This window comes from Periophthalmus magnuspinnatus, chromosome 11, assembly GCF_009829125.3.
Source record: "Periophthalmus magnuspinnatus isolate fPerMag1 chromosome 11, fPerMag1.2.pri, whole genome shotgun sequence".
Lineage (NCBI taxonomy): Eukaryota > Metazoa > Chordata > Actinopteri > Gobiiformes > Gobiidae > Periophthalmus > Periophthalmus magnuspinnatus.
Genome location: NC_047136.2, coordinates 20,172,338 through 20,190,437, shown reverse-complemented (window position 1 = coordinate 20,190,437; position 18,100 = coordinate 20,172,338). Strand labels below are relative to the sequence as shown.

The 18,100-nt window shown below is 40.1% G+C and overlaps 2 protein-coding genes across 2 annotated transcripts in view; one reads left to right on the top strand and one right to left on the bottom strand.

Annotated features, from left to right (window-relative positions):
- Positions 1–247, top strand: part of LOC117378310 (claspin-like) — a 7,206-nt gene extending 6,959 nt beyond the window's left edge. The window contains exon 10 of the mRNA XM_055225498.1: positions 226–247. Coding sequence (XP_055081473.1) covers positions 226–247 — 22 coding nt within the window. The remainder of the gene's footprint in view (positions 1–225) is intronic.
- A 13-nt stretch (positions 248–260) lies between these two features.
- On the bottom strand, positions 261–17,823 carry LOC117378309 (protein argonaute-4-like). The gene is made up of 6 exons (XM_033974898.2): positions 17,625–17,823; positions 3,992–4,164; positions 2,693–2,809; positions 2,071–2,252; positions 665–801; positions 261–490 (listed from the first exon to the last, which is right to left on the bottom strand). Exons 1-6 carry the CDS (start codon positions 17,641–17,643, stop codon positions 261–263), a joined length of 858 nt encoding a protein of 285 aa, XP_033830789.2. The 5' UTR covers positions 17,644–17,823.
- Positions 17,824–18,100: the final 277 nt, after the last annotated feature.

Here is an 18,100-nt window from a genome sequence, read left to right as displayed (position 1 = left end):
GGTTTTCACGTGCACGACTTTCGCTTGTCGCGGAGGTGAGAGAGACGAGCGATTTTCACACTGTCGCACAGGGACCATTGAAAATAAATGGAGAGCGAGCGACGTCACTCCCCGTGTGTCGAGCCCATATATCTCCAACACAAGCCAATATTTAGTTTTGGCCAGAAACACTTTCAATCAATGCATATACTCGGTTACTTCCTATCACTGCCTGTGACTAAACAGCTTCACTTTGCAAGTCATGTGATCTTGACTCTGCATTATAATGTGACTGTATTATAACAGTCTCTTGTTTCTTGTCTTGGCTCTTTGACAAAAATACTTTGCATTATTTTGTGTTTTTTGGCGGGCTCACCTCGGATTTCTTTTGTGAACTTGACACGCTGGGAGTCTGTGAGTGGTTTGGTCTGTTCGTTTATGTTCTGGATGTCCAATACTTCACACATGAACTCGATGACTGGCTGAGCTCTGTAAAACGCAGTGGCTGAAACTAGAAAACAAAAACAAAATATGAAAAATATATGTCAAGTGTCCACAATGAATCCTCTGCTCCCTTCAACCCCCTCCTCTGTATCAAAAATCACTGCAAAAATAATTGTATTAATTGTACAAAACAAATAAATAAAAATAAATCATCTTAGACCTTAGAAAAATACAAACTGACCATCAATGTTGAGCATCATATTCCACATTGCTGGACGGACGGACTGATGGAAGCCGAACCACACCTCTCTTCCGCCCCCTAGTGGATGGTAGTATCCTTCGGGGGGAGAGAAGAATGACCGGCCCACAGGAGTGTATCTGAGAGAAGAAGGTACAAACCAGGCAATGCACTTAGGCCACTGAAAGTGAATATACATATAAAATATTTAAAATATAATGCTTTAAACTAGCCCTATTGTGCTTGTGGCTCTGTGGTTCTCATCTCTGACACTCATGGATCATTATGTTATAATTTACACATTTTAAATCACAAAATTCATCTAAAACAACTTAAAAGAAACAAGTCCCCTAACTTCCGCGTTAGCTCCCATTGGGCACCGCAGTTTTGATGCCTCTGTAAACGTCATCACAACAAAGCGGCGCATGCTGTCAGCGCCCCCTATGGATAGCTGCACATCACCTTTGTTTTTTTTTTTTTTTTCTTCATCTGTGTCAAAGTGACTACGCGACGCTGCCGAATCCTACGAGTATCACCGATTAAGAAAATAAAAGTGGAGAACGAAGTGTGTACGTCACAGTGGGAGGTGAAAACGGGCATAGATTTATTTATTTTTTTAAATGGTGTCTTGAAAATAAGAGATTAAAAAGATTACTCAGACATGAGTCACTCCACTTCAGAGGCTCAATGAGAAGAAATAACTAGAACATGGTTAAAGATCTGAACAGAACATATCTAACTACAGTACAAGGCATTTTAACTTTAAAAGAGGGGGTATTTTACTTCAATGGAGGTATTAAAAGAGAGGTTATTTAACTTATTGGTTATTTGGTTACTTATGTTTCCTTTTATTGCCTAAACAACGTATTAACATATTTTACAAGTTTCACTTTCATTTTGATGTTCTGAGTCTCTTCTCCCTTAGCGCTCTGAAAGGGAAGTTGCTTAGTGTGGAGAGCAATCACAACACAATCAGCATGCATCCCACTAATGAAACTACTGCTCATCACATCAGGTTTGTGAAGTTGTAGTATACAATTTTGTATCATGTTTTTGTATATTTATGGAGAATTGTCGTGTGGGAGCATGGGTGGGGTAGTGTTGTGGGCGGAGCCTTGTACAGAATCTTACTGCTAACCATGAGGAGGGTTTGAATACAGCCTGTGAGAGAAGATTATTCATACGTGCAAATATGATCTAAAACCTTTTGAGGGATGTTTTTGATGAGGGAACAGTGTTATAACATAGAAGAATAATATCTTTTGCATAATACCCCCTCTTTAGTTGCTATAGTAACAGTACTTCCTTATAATCACTTCTAATTTTCCTCTTCATTTCCACATGTTCAGAATGCTTCAGTAATACTTTCATTTATATGCACCATTGTCTTAATTCTAATCAGTTTGTACCTCATAGAAGGAAGGTGCCGCGTGATCACATCCAGAGCCTGAACCGAATCCTCTGGGACCTCGTTCAAATGACCTGACAGCGCTTCCAACAGCATCTGCAGCGAAACTACAGACACCCACTGCAGGGACACTTTAAACGTCTGGTCCTTTCCCTCTCCAGGAAGGGTCACCTCCAAGTCGACCTGAGGACACCAGAGCCGGTTTTAACGTGAAAGTGAGTGTCAGGAATCAGGAAACGACTGCTGCCAACACATTTTTTTACATAGCGCTTTTCTACCTTCAAGGCTCAAAGTGCTACATCAAGGAACCACTCATCCATTCACACACACATTCACACACACATTCACACACTATTGTACACAGACACTGGGGGCAAGGTGGGTTAAGCGTCTTGCCCAAGGATACAACAACAACGAAACAGTTAAAATCTCATCTGATTCTCCTCATGTCTGGTGTGCCCTTGTTGTGACGCATTTAAAAATAATTTAAACCTTGTATCATTTAAACCTTGTAGTTTGTGGCGGACTTTACTTTACCACACATATATACTTATTGCATTTAGTTTCACTATTATGCATGACCTTTACTGGACTGGCCCATTCTGCACAAACCCAAAACGTACCCGGTCTCGTCCGATGGGCAGAGGGTGGGCTGTGTACATGTTCCTCTTCCCGTCGTATCCTGGCTGTCGATCCCCAAAGATCTGCATCTTAAAATGACGCACCATCGTGTCCACCACCTCCCTGAGACAAGCAAACACAGGGCTGTTAATAAACTCAAATACAGAGCAATACACAGGTAAACCACAGACTGTATAAAGAAGTGGACTGACTGAGTGTGACGTCACCCACAGCGTTCAGTTCCAAATGAAGCTCACCGAGGCTAGCGGTGACAAGGACCAGTTACTCTTTCATTTCATACTCTATCATTTGATGGTATTCAGAATACACTTACTTAACTAAAATCAAATGAATAGATGGCAGTACTTGTTCACAGTTTTGAACTGTGCAGTTTTACTGAAAAAACAGAAAAAAACATTTTGCTGTAATGATAAACAGAATTAGCTTTTTTTTTTAACTATGCCATGTTTTTTTACACTATAATATAATGAAACTCAGTGTTTAAAGAATTCCATAGAGGCCTGCCACGATATTCACTGTATGAACTAATCATTCAGTGAAGCTGGAACTATAGATTTCAGACTCAGTATTTATTTTTGTTGTAATAGCGATGAGATTTGAGCTCTAGAGGGGTGAATAATTCCCTTTTATGTTGTTTATTTGTTACATGTCTTTAATAAAACAGTCCATTAAAATAGTTTTAAATAGACTGTTTCATTAAAAGATATGAGCTGCAAAACATCTTGAATTATTTAAATCTTAATTAGCGGCATGAAGTAGTTTCACCTCAGGCTTATATAGCTCATAATATTTCTCTGTAGCATTAGACCTGTCATTACAACATACATGAAACTCACTGTAAAAGTATTCAGAGTATTCAGAACACAGTACTCAGATTGGACCATGTAACTGAATGTAAAAAATGCATTTTAATCCAGAATTCTGTAAGTAAATACATTTTCCAAGTGTTCCATCACTGATCCTTATGTGGTCTATAATGGAAATGTGTACTGGTCCTTGTGTCCAGTCTACAAATGAAGCTCAGAGGAGACATTTTGTTTTGTCCACAAAATCCACATAAATCTTTGTGTAAAGTGTGAAGAGAAGTGCACAAAACTAAACTGCTCATTTTGAGGTACAAAAAGGCTCTGATTTGGAGATTATAATCAAAACTGGCCATAAGTATCTGACATTGGAGTCTAAATGTGGAACCACAGCAGCAAAGAAAAAAAATGCCTATCAGGTCCATCTTCAGCCAGCCCCCTTTTGCAGGTCACGTCCAGGTCATGTCGTGCAGTTACCTGTTTGACCCTCCTCGGGCGCTTCTCAGGTTTGATGTCAATGTCATAGTGGTACACGTCGATCTTTGGGATCTGGACCTGGAAGTGGTTTGCAAGGAGCCGGATGGGTTTTCCCACCGTGCCCAGGCCGGGACGTCGAGGAGGCTGGAACAGAGAGGTCGGGGCGGGCGGCCCTAAAGGACAAGGAACAAGAAAACATTAGAAATACAAAGCATTAGTCAAAAATACTGATATTTACATTAACAATTAAGATTTCTGCATTACCTCCACAATAATCAGAACATATTTAAACAATGCAATATAAATGTGCTCGAATGTGCGTAACGGACCATGTTTAGGAGATTACACTAGATGTTTTTGTTCTTTATTTTTAAGTTTTGACAACGGGCTCTATATTCTCCAAACAAGCCTCTCATAATAACACATTTTGAAGTTGTATATATATCGTTGAAGTAAATATAGATGATAAAAGATAATAATGGAAGTCATTTATGCCACAGGCACAAAAAAATAATTCTGTTAATTCTAAATTTACAGTATTGTTAAAAATCACGATCTGCATTACAAAGTTTTTGTGGTTTAAATCTGATCTTAAACACTTTAATCATTAGTTTGAATTTAGAACTTGTATGACTCATTACAGATGCAAATATTTACATCTTAAAAACTGATCATAGAGCCTAAAAATTACCCAAATGTCCAAGTTGTGCAAAATAAATTACACGTGATAAATAAAAAAATAGTTCCAGTTTTCATAAACTGTCATTCTGTCATTATAGTAATAGTGATTATTGTGAAAGGCCTAACAACAAGCTCCCACCTTTAGACACAGCATTGCCATAATACTAAACAGTCAAACTTAAAAAAAAAGTTTGACTCAATTCAGATTTTGAAAGTTTACGATAACAAATGTACAAGTATTCAAGGTCAAAGGTCAAACTTCTATCACATTTCAGTTATGACAGCTGTTCAAATGAGTATCTAGTTTTGATACTAGGTTCAGCATGAACTTTATGAAAAACAAAGACAAAAACAAAAGACAAAAACCAATTACAATTTTTTACATTTTAATTCAGAAGCTTAGCATTCTTGTGATATACAGATTTCACATTAGCCAATATTATGATGCCAACATTAAGAAACAAACTGTGTAGCACTAATATTTTCAGCTAAACTGTTCCACATTCAAACAGAGCGCTGGGTTAGTCCATACACACCCGGAACTAGACACCCAGACCTCTCTATAAATGCATAAAATATTCAACAGCACCTTTATCTATGCATGGAGTCTAACCCACAACTTCCTCACTGAGACGCAAGAAGCCGGCAATCTACTAATATTCAAAAATCAAAGAACTCTGAGACCATCTGCTGCCCAACTCATCATTAGAGCTCCCAGATCAATCGCCATCAAATCAAAATTTGAATGAACAAAATGAGCAAAACCCAAATCTGCAGTTTCTGAATTACGAGAATTTCAAACATCTAACCTGTGTGTCAGATGCCCTTCAGTGTCTTTATCAGTTCTTCTGGAAGTGTTTATAAAAAATGGATTCTGTTTGAAGTTCACATTGTAAACATAAATCACAAATCTAAATCATAAACGCAGGTACGGACTCATCTGACCCCAAACTGGTCATTGTGTTATATTTTAATTGAGATGTAATGCTCGTTTGTATTCTACTCGTTTGAATGTAATTGGAGGGGGACGCGACGCTGCCTCTGCACTGCTTGAGTGCACACAGTATGTTCTATGGTCCATATAAAGCCCATATGAATGCTCTGGATACACAGGGTCACAGTGGGACAGAGGGGGCGATGACCTCCAATTATCCCCCAACCCCCGCCCCTCTCCATCGCCATCGCCATCAGAAACCACAGACCCCTCCCCCATTACCACACACACTTAACATTAGAGGAGACGTGGGAGACCCATCTTTTGACTGTGGGATGGGACCAGACAGATACGAGACTGGGTCCGTGAGACAACATAAGATTTTAAAATAATAATAAAATAAATTGCATGATTCAGTTAAATTATATATTTTTGCTTAAAAAACATTCTTTGATATAAAAAACATGTCAGATGTCACACTACGGTAGTTTTGTAGTAGTTATGGGTTCGATTTTTTCCTTCTTTCTCATTTGGGATGTCATTTTGAAAAAAATTGGACCACTGAAAAGCCAATGTTTTGAATCACAATTGCACACTATTAGAAGATTGAGAGAACAACTCTACCTTTAGCTGCCATATCACAAACAAAAAAAACTGTGCTCCACCTTGTGAAGTCATGAAGTGGTAGTACAGGAAGTGCTCCACTGTGTTTAACTCCATACACCTTCACTAGAATCATTTGGATAATTTCACTTCTGGAATTTCTAATCTCTGATGAGTTAACGGTAAAAGGAGCTGTTAACTTGAAAACTACCACTTCATGACATCACAAAGTGGAACACAAAATTTTGAGCTTTGTAGATGTAGACAAACTAATAATAAAGAGTTACTCAAACATGTGTGAATGAACCAAAACACAACTCCAGGTCTGTTTTTGAGGAGGTAATAGCATTAGTCCTGTATCACACAAACTGACTGAGCTTAAAGCTCCCAAGAGTCAGTTTGTGAGATACAGGACCTTTAAGTTCTACAATACTGATGTAATTTTTACAATACTTTGACTTGTAGAAGGCACCATGGCAGATATATAAACTGAAAATTCTCAGACAGCCAAACATAAAAACAAAAACATAACAGGCAAAACAAAGAAATAAATGATGCCTTTAAATTTAACAATAAATATTGCACAATATGCTGTGCACCTGTATTATGAAGTGTTCACTGCAATCGACAGCACTCAGTCCATGTCTTTATACAGTCTGTGGTTTCACCTAAGTGAGTGTGATGTCAACCACAGTGTTCAGCTCCAGCCAAATGAAGCTCATCGAGGCTAGAGCAGTTATAGCAATTTGGAGCCCCATATTTGGAATTGAGACCACTAGTACAGTAATCAAAGAGCCAATCCAGAGCAAGACCAGTGAAGGGAATGCCCCTTCCTGCCCGTACTGCTGGTTTAGCACGTGGCAGGCGCATAGCAACGCTGTCAAGCCTGCTACCTCAAGGTTATTACTATTCAGATCTTGATTTATAGACAATAGTGAAATAAAAACCCCGGGATCATGTAGAGTGGTTTAATACCAACATTTTAAGACCAAAATGACGAGTCTGACAGCAGCAGTTACAGAGAGGGGGGCCAGTTTTTCGATGAAAAGTCGATGGAGCCGGCAAGTGCGCCCATGATCACTTCCTGTTTGGAACGCAGCAGCTAGCAGCTTAGCTATGTCCACTTATATATACAGTTTGTGTTTCAAGCCCAGATAACGGAGTCTATAGCTATTGATTTTGTTATGGTTTCATTTGATGAGCTCACGTATAAAGCACAGATGTCTAGATCATTTACTTTAAAAATACTTCTATTCAGATATATTGCTGCACCTATTTGTATATCTTGGACCAGGGGCGTCAACACATTTTCACCGAGGGCCACATTAGCAAAAGGGCTGCTCTCAAAGGGCCAGATGTAAAAAAAAATGTAACAACTTTTTTAACTTGTTAATGAACTGTTTCTGTATTTATTACTTATTCAAGTTACAAATATTGTAAACGCATTTGCCTAGATGTAAAAATATGCCTCTGTAACTATCTCCTGATAAAATGACATTTTAAGACCAGCATACCTTTTTAATTTACCCTGTCGAAGGCCACATAAAATGATGTGGAGGGCCACATTTGGCCCGTGGGCCTTGAGTTTGACACATGTGATCTGGACAATAGAGGGACAAAGTGTTCTTGTTCAGTTTATTGATGTTACATACAGTCCAACAATGTAGACGTCTGTCTGGGATGTCCTCTCTTTTCTAGTATTCCATCTCACCATTACCGCCATAATTACCCCCAAAGTCCCCCCACCCAAACACAGACCCCACTCACCCCATGGAGCAGACGGGGAGAGAAGGGGGGAGGAAAGGGACAGACGGGGGGGAAGAGGGGGTCAGACAGACAGAATCAGAGCCATATGGAGCGAGATTAGACGTTATAACACGCAACGATCCCCAAAGCTGATCCATGCACAGTTTTCCCATGTGTAGACTTAAGACAGACCCCAAAATGCCCCTTTTACAGCAAAAAAAAAAACAAATTTATTGAAAAGTTACAAGTTTAGGACTGAACGATTCAGGAAAAAAAAATCTAATTAAAATTTTTCACACGCAAGGAAGTGCTAATTAACTAATTGATCAACATAGGCAAAAACACTCCTCAAAAACAGATCTGGAGTTGTGTTTAGTTTCATTCACACATTGAGTAACACTTTATTAGTGTGTCTACATCTTGTAAGGTATTTTCTAGCAGTGCAGCACTACATCAAATTGGTATCTTGATTCACTAATGCTAAAGGTAAATAACACGTGCCCACCAGTGGATATGGGATGCATAGGGGATCACCAAGAGACCATGCAGACCAGCGTGGGATTACAAGGACATGTGGACAATAAGGTAACAGTTCTGGTCATTTTGGTGAAGGCCACTTCTTATCTGTAGCCCCTCTCTCACTAAGGGGTGTGTGACCCCCACTCTGAAAGGGTTATAGTCAGTTCACTCAGTAACAGTCACCTTGTTCGACTTTGCCTAAAGTTTGTTGTGTAACCAGAAATGGACCCGCCTTACACACATACATTGAGAAACACCATAAAAGCTGTCAACATGCACATCTCAGAGAGTCCGTTGCTTCACTGTTCACTTTACCTGTGTGGAACTCATTAAAACCCTTCTCTTCTATACTTCACTCTTGGTCCTCTTTGCAAGAATGTTCGTTTCTGGTGTAAGCGTCACCCTCCAAAGCTCAAAATGCTCTGTTCCACCTTGTGGTGTCATGAAGTGGTAGTTTTTAAGCTGAAATCTACCATTTACCTTTAGTTCAGTTGAGCTTGGCAATTCCAGGGTTGAAATCATCCAAATGATTCTAGTGAAGGTGTATGGAGTTTACAAAACACAGTGGAGCACTTCCTGCATTATTATGCTATACGACATCACAAGGTGGAGCATTAGAGGTAAGAGAATAGCGTCTTATACCAAGACTAGATCAGGCTCTGAAACAGGACAACAGGGCTAGTCGGGGTTCTAGGCCAGGACTAGAATCAGGGCGGGGTTTGAGCCTGTTGTGATGGGAGGGGCCGGTTGTTCTCGCGCTTGAGTTGTTAAGTGGAGCGCTTCAGGGTGCTAGGTTCACAGACAAAGAAGCTGCACTTTAACTCTCCATCCACAGATACAGGAGGGTTTAAACACAGAGCGTCGGGTAGAAACAAGGGTTGAAGCGATATGGTTTTTCTGAGCTGATGTCTATATCTAATATATGTGCTGCTGTGGCCGATATTTACCGATACTGATATTCTTCTTTTAAAATCCAGAGTGACACCCACACGTGTCCACACATGTGTCTCAGGTTAAAGGAACGATCACAAACAAACTTCACGTTTGTCAAAAAAAAATTTTTAACTATATTTTTATGTAAAATGCAGCCATAAAGAGAGAACTGTCTGTATCAAGTAGGACTGGGGATGGGGCTCTTTCAAACAGATTTAATAGCAACTGTAGTTACTATAAGTTTCATAAATAGTAACAGCACAATATGTGCATTTCATAATAATCTTCCACTTCACAACTTTTCAAAATCTCAATTTTTTAAAACTCAAATGAATCAAATTAAATTGATTTGATTAATTGCCCAGCCCTAGTATCAAGCATCGATATCACCTGACACTGATATCAAAGAACCTGTATATCGGCTGATACTGAAACATATATATCGGCCATCCCCAGTAAAAGTATGCAAATTTTTTTTTACATTATGAAAAAATAATAATAATTAATAAACAAAAAAAAAGTCTGTTCCTGATTTTTAGCATTTTAAAAATGTGAAAAACAGTACTAGTTCATTTTAAACAGTTTGCAGCGGTCCATAGTTGTTCCTCACTTAACTTATTCATTTAGAGCATCCTAATGATTCACCATGATGAGTTTATAAGCACTTTTTACAACTCTAAATCAATAACTAACTTCACAACTAAAATCAATAAGGGAAGAAAATCATCTGCCCCAATCTCAGAACATGTTTGCAAAGATCTGAACTACAGGGTTAGCAGGGAGGGCATCAGACACACAGAAGGGCATCACCGACACACAGGGACATTTCAGAACGTGTTTGTACAGGTCTGAACTACAGGGTTTTCCACAGAATGAGACCCCATGGAGACACAGGGAGGGCATCTGACACACATGGACATTTAGTTCTCCAAGAATACATGCCCAAAATATGAACGGGCACGATACTCAATCTCGATACCACGATAATAAAAACACTTTAGACAATACACTGTGATTTTCCACATTAAATATTACACTATTCCCATGTGTTTTATATCTGTGTGATCCCTCAGTGTCCAGTAGGTTCATAGTGGTCCATGGGTGTATACTAGTGTATGTGTCTTATACTTGTTCTCAGAAGAAGAGGAGAGGAAGGGGAAGGAGAGAGAAAGGAGTAGAGAGGGTAAAGGAATGGAGAGGAGGAAAGATGAGAGGAAAGAGATGAGAGAAAGAGGGAGAGAGGAGGAGAGAGCGAAAGGGGAGAGATAGTGGGATAGGAAGAAGGTAAAAGAATGGAGAGAAAGAGACAGAAGGGAAGAAGAGGAGAGGAAAGAGGAGGAACAGAGGGAAGATGAGAGGGGGAGGAAACAAAGAGGGTAAAGGAATGTAGGGACAGAAAAATAGAGGAGGGGAAGAGAAAAGTACTCAGTGGTCCAGGTAGGTTCCATAGTGGTCCATGGGCGTGTACTAGTCTATGTGTCTCAAGATCATTCTAAAGATATTCAGGAAAGGTTCATTTCTGTCAATGGGACTTTAGTATCGATACCTGTGAAAAATGAGGCTCTAGTTTCGACACTAGTTTTAATATTGATTAGGATCTGATTATCACCAGTTTACTTGCATTTTATCATTACATCTGTTTAAATACTGAAGAGCTGGCCTAAGTGTTCCTCGTCAATGTGAGCGCCTGGTCTCAAAAGTCCATGTTAGAAAAGAGGAAGTGAAATCAGCGCACAGTTTTATTAAGCTCAGAACAAACAACCACAACTCTGAACCGCACTGCACTCAAATAACTTACATTTTAAAAGTCCCATAATGCACTATTCTCTGATTTGTTCTAATGCTGTTTCCTCATCAAAAACAGAGTTGTGTTTTGTTTCATTCACACATGTTTAACATAAAAACCCTGCATATTTAGTCTGGAACACTCTGTTCCACCTTGTGATGTCATCATGTGGTAATACAAGAAGTTCTCCACTGTGTTTTTAAACTCCAAACACCTTCACTAGAATCATTTGGATCATTTCAGCCCAGGAATTGCCAATCTCTACTGAACTAAAGGTAAAAGCTGTTAACTTGAAAGCTACCACTTCATGACATCACACGGTGAAACAGAGCATCTTGAGCTTTGGAGATGTAGACAGACTAATAATAAAGAGTTACTCAAACATGAATCACTCCAAATACAATGACTAGAACATGGCCTAAAGATCTGAAAAGTCCAGTTTGAATAGCTCTGGTTTAAATGGAGGCAGATTAAATGTGAAACACAGAGGCCAGAGATGAGTCAGAGCTGATGGAGCAGACTAACAGGTCAATGTGTGAGAGAGAGAGAGAGAGAGAGAGAGAGAGAGAGCGAGAGAGCGAGAGAGAGCAGACTAACAGGTCAATGAGAGAGAGAGAGAGAGAGAGAGAGAGAGAGAGAGAGAGAGAGAGAGAGAGAGCGAGAGAGCGAGAGAGCGAGAGAGAGAGCAGACTAACAGGTCAATGAGAGAGAGAGAGAGAGAGAGAGAGGGAGAGAGAGAGAGAGAGCAGACTAACAGGTCAATGAGAGAGCGAGAGAGCGAGAGAGAGAGCAGACTAACAGGTCAATGAGAGAGAGAGAGAGAGAGAGAGAGAGAGAGAGAGAGAGAGAGAGAGAGAGAGAGAGAGCAGACTAACAGGTCAATGAGAGAGAGAGAGAGAGAGAGCAGACCAACAGGTCAATCAGAGAGAGAGAGAGAGAGAGAGACTAACAGGTCAATGAGAGAGAGTGAGAATGAGAGAGAGTGAGAGAGAGTGCGAGAGAGAGAAAGCAGATTAACAGGTCAATGAGAGAGAGCAGACTAACAGGAGAGAGAGCCAATAGGTCAATGGGAGAGAGGTAGGTATAGAGAGAGAGAGTGAGAGAGAGAGCAGATTAACAGGTCAATGAGAGAGAGTGAGAGAGAGAGCAGGCTAACAGGTCAATGAGAGAGTGAGAGTGAGAGAGAGAGAGAGCAGACTAACAGGTCAATGAGAGAGAGTGAGAGCGAGGTAGGTAGGTAGAGAGGTGGAGAGAGAGAGAGAGAGAAAGAGCCAATAGGTCAATGGGAGAGAGGTAGGTATATATAGAGAGAGAGAGCAGACTAACGGGTCAATGAGAGAGAGTGAGAGAGAGCAGACTAACAGGTCAATGAGAGAGAGTGAGAGTGAGTGAGAGAGAGTGCGAGAGAGAGAGAGAGAGAGAGCAGACTAACAGGTCAATGAGAGAGAGTGAGAGAGAGAGAGTGAACGAGAGAGAGAGCAGACTAACAGGTCAATGAGAGAGAGTGAGAGAGAGAGAGAGAGAGAGAGAGAGTGAGAGAGTGAGAGAGTGAGAGAGAGAGAGAGAGAGAGAACCAACAGGTCAATGACAGTGAGTGAGAGGTAGAGAGAGAGAAGACTAATAGGTCAATAAGAGAGAGGGAGATAGGTAGAGACAACAGCCTAAATGGTCAATGAGAGAGAGAGAGAGAGAGAAAGTGAGGGAGAGAGTGAGCAGAGAGCCACCTCTCTCTCCCTCCTCCTCCTTCCTTCTCTCCCTCTCCCTCCTTCCTGCCTTCCTTTTCTCCCATCTCCTTCCTTCCTTTTCTCCCATCTCCTTCCTTCCTTCCTTCTCTCCCTCTCTTCTGAGTATTGGACCTCTGTATCTCACACAGGGCAGAGGGGGGCATGTGGTTACTTTACAAACTCTGGACAGATGAACCAAAGGAGGCCCCAAAATGGAGGCCCAGGTCACGGGACGTCCAACAGAGAGACAGACTTTCACCATCACTGAAACTATTATGTCCAAAACAAAACTGACCAGACCCACACGTACAATACAAACAAGAGAAGCACACGTCTTTAAGCAGACCGGGATCTGACCGCTGGGATCTGACCACATAAGATAAATGGGACTTAAATCAGCCCTGTTCTTCAAACTGTTCCATTCAGAGGCTCAGTGAGAAGAAACAACTACAACACGATTAACAGATCAGAAGTTGTATTTGGAGTGATTCATGTTTGAGTAATCTTTAATTGCTTATTTTCAAGACGCCATTTTGCATTTTGCCCACTGTGACGGACACACTTCCTTCTCCAGTTTTATTTTCTTAAATGGTGATACTTGTAGGATTCGGCAGCGTCGCGTAGTCATTTTGGTACAAATGAAAAAAAAACCCGCTGCTCGCTAGTGTGATGTGCAGCTATCCATAGGGGGCGCCGATAACAACGTCATTGCTTTGTTGTGATGATGTTTACAGCAACGTCAGCTCTCACTGGGCACCGCAGTTTTCTAACACAGACGTCAGCAGACTTGTTTATTTTATTAATCATTTTAGATGAATATTGGGATTTAAAATGTGCAAATTACAACATAATAATCCACAAGTGCCAGAGATTATAATTTTAGAGTAAGACAAGTATAATAGGGCTGGTTTAAGGAGCAGTTGGAGAGATTACTTTATACGAGTGCCTAACATGCCAATACTGGTGCATTTTCATGTTTCATTTGAAATTCGGGATGATACAAACCAAAATATAATTCCATCTGAAGGATACTTATGGTTCAACATAAAAGAACAGAGCTGCAGCTAAACATTATGTCAGTGCACTGGCCTGCAGCTACTGTTGTTAACATTATTCAAACCTCTGCACTAATACAAAGACATAGCTGCACAAAACGTGACTACTGCTCTGTTAAAAGGTGTGTGGTTAAAAAAGGGGCTTCAACAGCCCGTGAGCCGCCACAAGAAAAGTAACACAGTGCTCCTTTAACTTGTGCTAAAAAGCTCCTCCAAAAAAAAAAAAAAACAAAGCCTTAACCCACAAACCCAAATACACCAAATCACCTTTACGCTTGTCTGAACTCCTGCTGTACCAAATGTGAAAACAACCAGAAAACAACCTGTTACTTCAACTACAGCTGATCCATTAATCGCAATCAAATTGAAATTTGAATGAACACAATTAGACCAGATCACAAAGACAACTAGCAGCAACTAGTTATAAAGTAGAGTATTATTGTAATCAGATATTTTTTTTGTAATGCTGTAATGTAACTAGTTACATTGGAAAATTGAGCAATTGGATTACAGCTTTTTGGTCTAGTTACTTTTACCCTTCCATAAATGTGTTTAATCTGTAGACTTGTGTGGTAAAACAGTAGAGCAGATAAACAGAAGCAGGGCTGAGATGTTCTGTGGTTCACCGATCTGTGTCTGACAAACAAGCACTGGTCTATGGAGGACTGTGGGCCGCCTCTGTGTGGACTCCAGGTCTAGAACGCAGAGGCATCGGTCTGAACCACTCAGGGTTTTAGAAGACTGTTCTTGAGACGAAGAAGTAACTTATAGTAATCAGTAACCAGATTACTTATAAAATAAAGTAATCAGAGTAGTGATTAGACTGAACAGTTCATTTTGCACTCGTCTCTTTCAATGTTAATTTTATGTGCGATTGTGATTTTAATGTCTTTTTTATTCTGTAAAGGACTTGGAATTACTTTGTGTAGGAACTGTGCAATACAAATAAACTTGCCTTGATTGCTTTTAGAATGAGTAATAGTGTGGGTCTTTTTATGTACCAAACTCACGCTCACTGCATTGACTTCAGTAAAAGAACCAGAGCTTCTCTCACAGACCCAGTGATGATGCTTCATATGGAGAAGTAAATTAAATCTTATCACAATATCTCCACAGCGCAGAATATGAACAACATGTGTAATATTCAAATGGCCTATACATTACACATAAAGGTTGCCTGATCTGCAACGCATGTGATTTCAATGAAGACACACTGTGCATGTTCATATATTTGGCTAATCAGATATTATATCCTCAGTGTGGAAGACGCTATGTGTTTTTACTCAAATGTACAGGGACTGTGCAGTGTGTCCAGTGATGTGTGCTCCTCATGTTCACGTTATGGCATCAGTTATTTTAGCTATTCAATTCAAAGTACAATCTGCATGGGTTTCTTTTCTCCCGCTCCAAAAGTTATATTTTGTTTTAACTTGTTAATCGCTATGGCAACGGTCTTAATCCTTCACCATTCTGAAACGCATAGTATGGACAGAGTACAGCTCTGAAAACAGCAGATTTCCAGATTATATACGTTACCATTACAATGACACATGTAGGGGAGGGCATTATAGTATTATAGGAATTATAGTAGTTGTAGTAAACAAAACTAAACATTTTATATTATTAGGATTTCATATTTCAGTCCTGTCCAAATGATCCTTCCTGAAACATTTAAAATCCCCTGGGAAGTAAATTATGTAAACACCACTTCCACATAACATTCTCACCATTTCTTTATTATGTTTCTAATCTTTTTCAGTCCAGCAGAAAACACTTCCTTTTTCCTCAACGTGCCTTGAACTTGCTATTCTAATCGCCGCAGATCTGGTCGTATGAGTCATAAGTGACAAAAGGCCAGATGGAGCCACGCACCTGTACAAGGGGGAGAGAATGTAGTACTAGCAACTTCAAATATTAGCTACATTTAAAACAAATATATACTTAAAACAGATAAAGCAAACAACTGGAGCCTGTTCATCACTACACAGTAGTGATGTCACAATACAAAAACTTCAAGCTTGACTTCGATACTAAGGAACTGACTCAATAAAAACACTCTTTCTTTAGAAAATAGAATGTGATTTTCCTCATTAAATGGTAGTACTTTCTTTTCTATTCCCATGTGGCCTTATATCTGTGTAATCCCTGTGTCTCCAGGTAGGTTCCATAGTGGTCCATGGGTGTATACTAGTCTATGTGTCTTATACTTGTTCTGATACAACTCAAGATAATTATACATCTATTCTATTCTGTCCCTGTTTTAGTATTGGTACTTGCTCAAATGATCATCTAGCCTTGATACTAGTTTAAGTACGGATTTCCAGTATTTTGACAACTTTATTGCATTGGTTTAAATTCAGCAGCCATTTTGAAATCACACTACCCACACGCACACAGGTTACACTGTGCTCATTAACAGCCAATGCAACTAGTAAATAAAGTTATTAATTTAAAAAGACCAAACAAAAAAAACAAAAAAAAAAAAAAAAACACCTTGTTCCAAAAAAAAAAAAAAAAAAGGTAAATGTATACAAAAAGAAATAGCAAGATGTCACATTCATGGCAGAAAGCAGATAATTAACCAGCCTCAAGTGTGTATTCAAAATGATACTAATAAGAAGTAAATTGTGTTAAAATCGTGTTGCTAATGTGAAACTATAAGGCCACAACGCTTATGTAAGGGTTAAAGGAAGAGATGCGGAGATCCAGTGTTATGATTAATTTCCTATAGGTGCACGTCTGAGCCCTTTGTCCCATTTTGCGTGGGGAAAACGTGGGTGACGTACAGGTGTGTGGGTGCTGTTCCCGGATCTAGCATCATCAATACAATGAGTTATATCACACCGAACACCACTAACTGCACAGAAAGAGCGAATATCCAGTGGGACATTTGAGGTAGAAATGTCTGTACAGGTGGAAGGAGTGTTATCGGCCGTGCAGCTGTTGATCAACCTCCACACAACAGCATCGTGGTCACAACAAACACTACAGTCCACGGACCCGCACGCAGACCCATGACACAGGCAAAACAACGCGATCCAAACGACAATATTGACCAAACTACACCATTTAACGCGAATAATCTACGTTTTTGTGGCGTTTACGTGATGCCCCGCTGTCATCGTGGATAATAGCAGCGTTCAGAGACAAGACGATCTGTTCTCGATGGCGAAGGTTCAAATTCAGATCAAATTTAAAGACCCGTATTTGGAGATTTCGGTTCATTTTTGTCGCTGTGGCTTCGCAAATGCGTCGAAAATGCGCGCAGATCCTTAGATAAACGTAAACACAGCGTGAATAAACAGTATCGTAAAGCGAGCACGACACGGAAGGAGAGCAGGGGAAGGTTGATGTTAAATCCCCACACACACACACACAGACACACGCACACATGCACAACGCCAGGCGAGGAGTAGTGCGTGCTTGGAGAAATACACGCCAAAACGTCACTGTACAACCAACATAACCGCTACTACTTCTCGTAAAAGCGACTAAACGTGAATAGTGGAAGTAATGAGTCATTTGTAGTGCTAAATTATCCAGATAACACACGTTTGGCCTGGTTTGTTTTCCCGTGGAGGCCTCCGTGCAGCCGCGGCATTAGCGCAGCGATCGCCTCCCCTCCACAACCGCTTTGTACCGCGTCTCTTACCAGGTCCGAGGGCTTCCATGGCCGAGGCCTCTCTCTCCGTCTCTGTCCCGGCCTGACGGCTCCGTACCGACGCTGAAATTGGGGGCGGTATCGCGAAGCTGAAAAGGGACTATTTAGAAAACGAAATAAAGGTAAACGCGAGGGAGCCTGCCGCTTGCTGCCGCCTGCGCTGAACTGAACTGTGCTTCTGCCGCTGCCGCTGCTCGGGCTGGGGATTTGTAACTGCGCATGCGTCAGGGGACAAGCGTTTACCCACCATCTGCGCATGCGTAATGTACAGTTTTTATTTTAATTAATCTATCTATCTATCTATCTATCTATCTATCTATCTATCTATATATATATATATATATATATATATATATATATATATATATATATATATATATATATATATATATATATATATATATATATATATATATATAATGTGTGTGTGTGTGTGTTTTAATTACTTAATAGTAATTCAAATCTAA

Bases quoted from the DNA above. Each gene is read 5' to 3' on its own strand.
- LOC117378309 (XM_033974898.2), bottom strand. The intron at 802-2,070 runs GTACAAACTGAT...TTCTTCTCTCAG, and splicing joins CGGCACCTTCCTTCTATGAG to ATACACTCCTGTGGGCCGGT. The intron at 491-664 runs GTCAGTTTGTAT...TTTGTTTTCTAG, and splicing joins TATGATGCTCAACATTGATG to TTTCAGCCACTGCGTTTTAC.